Genomic DNA, 1,909 nt, shown 5'->3' on the forward strand with positions numbered 1-1,909 from the left:
GAGAGAGAGGGGAGAGGAAAGGGAAAGGAAAGAGAGAGAGAGAGAGAAAGAGGAAAGAGAGGGAGAGGAAAGAGGCATAAAATAATTCATTTACATTTAATTGTAATGGTTCAAAGAATGTTCGGAAAAATGTTCGGCCCTCCAGCACGTTCACTTCATCCAATCTGGCCCTCTTTGAAAAAAGTTTGGACACCCCTGATATAGGGCAAACCTGTCAGCTTTCTTTTCATTTGTTCAAGGCTATTGCTTATCACAGGTGGGAGAGGAGAGAGAGAGAGAGAGAGAGAGAAAGAGAGAGAGAGAGAGAGAGAGAGAGACCCTCTTCTCTGGTACTTTTCTTTTTCGGCTTGACTTTTCTAAGAGAAGGGAAATGGATGTTTCTTTTGGAGCAGCCTTTCGTATTTGTAATAGTTGGTTTCTGGGCCTAGGATTTCTACCTCTTTTCCTATTGTTCCTGCCTGTTTAATATTTCCCAAAGGTATTTCTTTTTCATGGGTATCTAGATGCTAACTTCTAATTATTGATTGAATCAATAATCCATTACAGCCATGGAGCAAGTTTCGAATTAACTCCGGAGTTCAGAGATCTCAAACCAGGGGTGGGGAACCTTAGCTCTTTTATGGCTCGTGGACTTCAACTCCCAGAATTCCTGAGCCAGCATGGCTCAGCTTGGAAACCTTTCCCTTTCCCCTCAGCGTGGCTGGCTCAGGAATTCTGGGAGTTGAAGTCCACCAGTCATAAAAGAGCCAAGGTTGCCCTCCCCTGTCTTAAACGGCTGATCCATGGGAATTGCATCCCATGAGGGAAGCCGAGCGAGAGATTTACTTTGGAAACTGGCCTTTGTAAGTCTAACCAGACAGGCTAAAGCTGACAGCTGCTCTTTGCCCCAAACAGCTGCTCCACCCCCAAAAAAAGCAACGTTGCAAAAAGAGAAACCAGTGAAGGAGCCAAACTTTTTCCTTCGACCTTCTCCGGAGGAAAGAGGAACGCGACATCCGCCAGTTGTTTTTTCTCCAAATTGGCACCCAAAGCAAAGGGAAAAAACTGCTGCGGAGTTTTGAAAAACTGCCAGGGCTGCTGCAACCCTTCCCAAAACAAAGCACCCCGTGCAGCCCAGCCTCATCCTGCACAGCTGCCGCGATGCCCGGCCACTTGCTTGTCCAAGATGAAGTACAGGTCGAAGCCCCATAGCAGGTGGTGCCCCCTCCTTTTGCTGCCCCCCTCGCCTGTTACAGGGGACCATCAGGGTGTTCAGAAAGGAGGGGAAAAGGCTGTCCAGAAGTAGTTTTTTTTGGGGGGGGGTTAGATTTCCCTTCTGCTTTGCTTTCCCTCCGGTCCGTTTTCAGGGCGCCTCTGCCTTGCGCTTCCAGCACAGCTCAGCCAAGCCCGCTACTGTCGGCCAGGCGATTGGCAATTTCCGGTTCCTGTTGCTTTGCTTTGCCCCAGATTTGAGGAACATGGAAGCCTCCTCCCTCCTCCTGGCCCCTTCCCCGTGAAGGAAAGAGCCGGAATCCGGGGCTGATCCTGGTGCTTCTGCTGAACCCTGATAACCCTGCAAGCTCCAGCTGTCTCTCACTCAGGCTTGTGCGGTGTTGCCGCCGGTTCAGCTCATTCCCCTCCCCTACTACCACTTCTAGGATGGTCGCGTACCACCTGCCAGGTGCCAAAGCACCACAGGTGGTACCTGTACCACCGGTTGAAAAGCCCTGCGCTAAAATACTGACAGCCACAAGGAACCAACAAGGATGCCGCGGGTTACTTCAGAGTAGTTTACAGAATTACAGGTTGTCCTCGACTTACAATCACAACTGAGCCCAAAATTTCTGTTGCTTTGTGAGACAGTTGTTGTGAGCTTTGTCCCATTTTATGACCTGTCTTGCCACAGTTGTTAAGTGAATCACTGCAATTG

At 49.4% G+C, this 1,909-nt stretch overlaps 1 protein-coding gene across 1 annotated transcript in view; it reads left to right on the forward strand.

Moving 5' to 3' along the window:
• The window catches only part of LOC107296431 (arylacetamide deacetylase-like 3), a 12,751-nt gene that overhangs the window by 9,909 nt on the left and 933 nt on the right, over positions 1 to 1,909 (forward strand). The window contains exon 2 of the mRNA XM_029286064.1: positions 1,347 to 1,492. Coding sequence (XP_029141897.1) covers positions 1,347 to 1,492 — 146 coding nt within the window. The remainder of the gene's footprint in view (positions 1 to 1,346; positions 1,493 to 1,909) is intronic.

The sequence above is a fragment of the Protobothrops mucrosquamatus genome, unplaced genomic scaffold (genome assembly GCF_001527695.2).
Source record: "Protobothrops mucrosquamatus isolate PMUCROS unplaced genomic scaffold, P.Mucros_1.0 scaffold2802, whole genome shotgun sequence".
NCBI lineage: Eukaryota > Metazoa > Chordata > Lepidosauria > Squamata > Viperidae > Protobothrops > Protobothrops mucrosquamatus.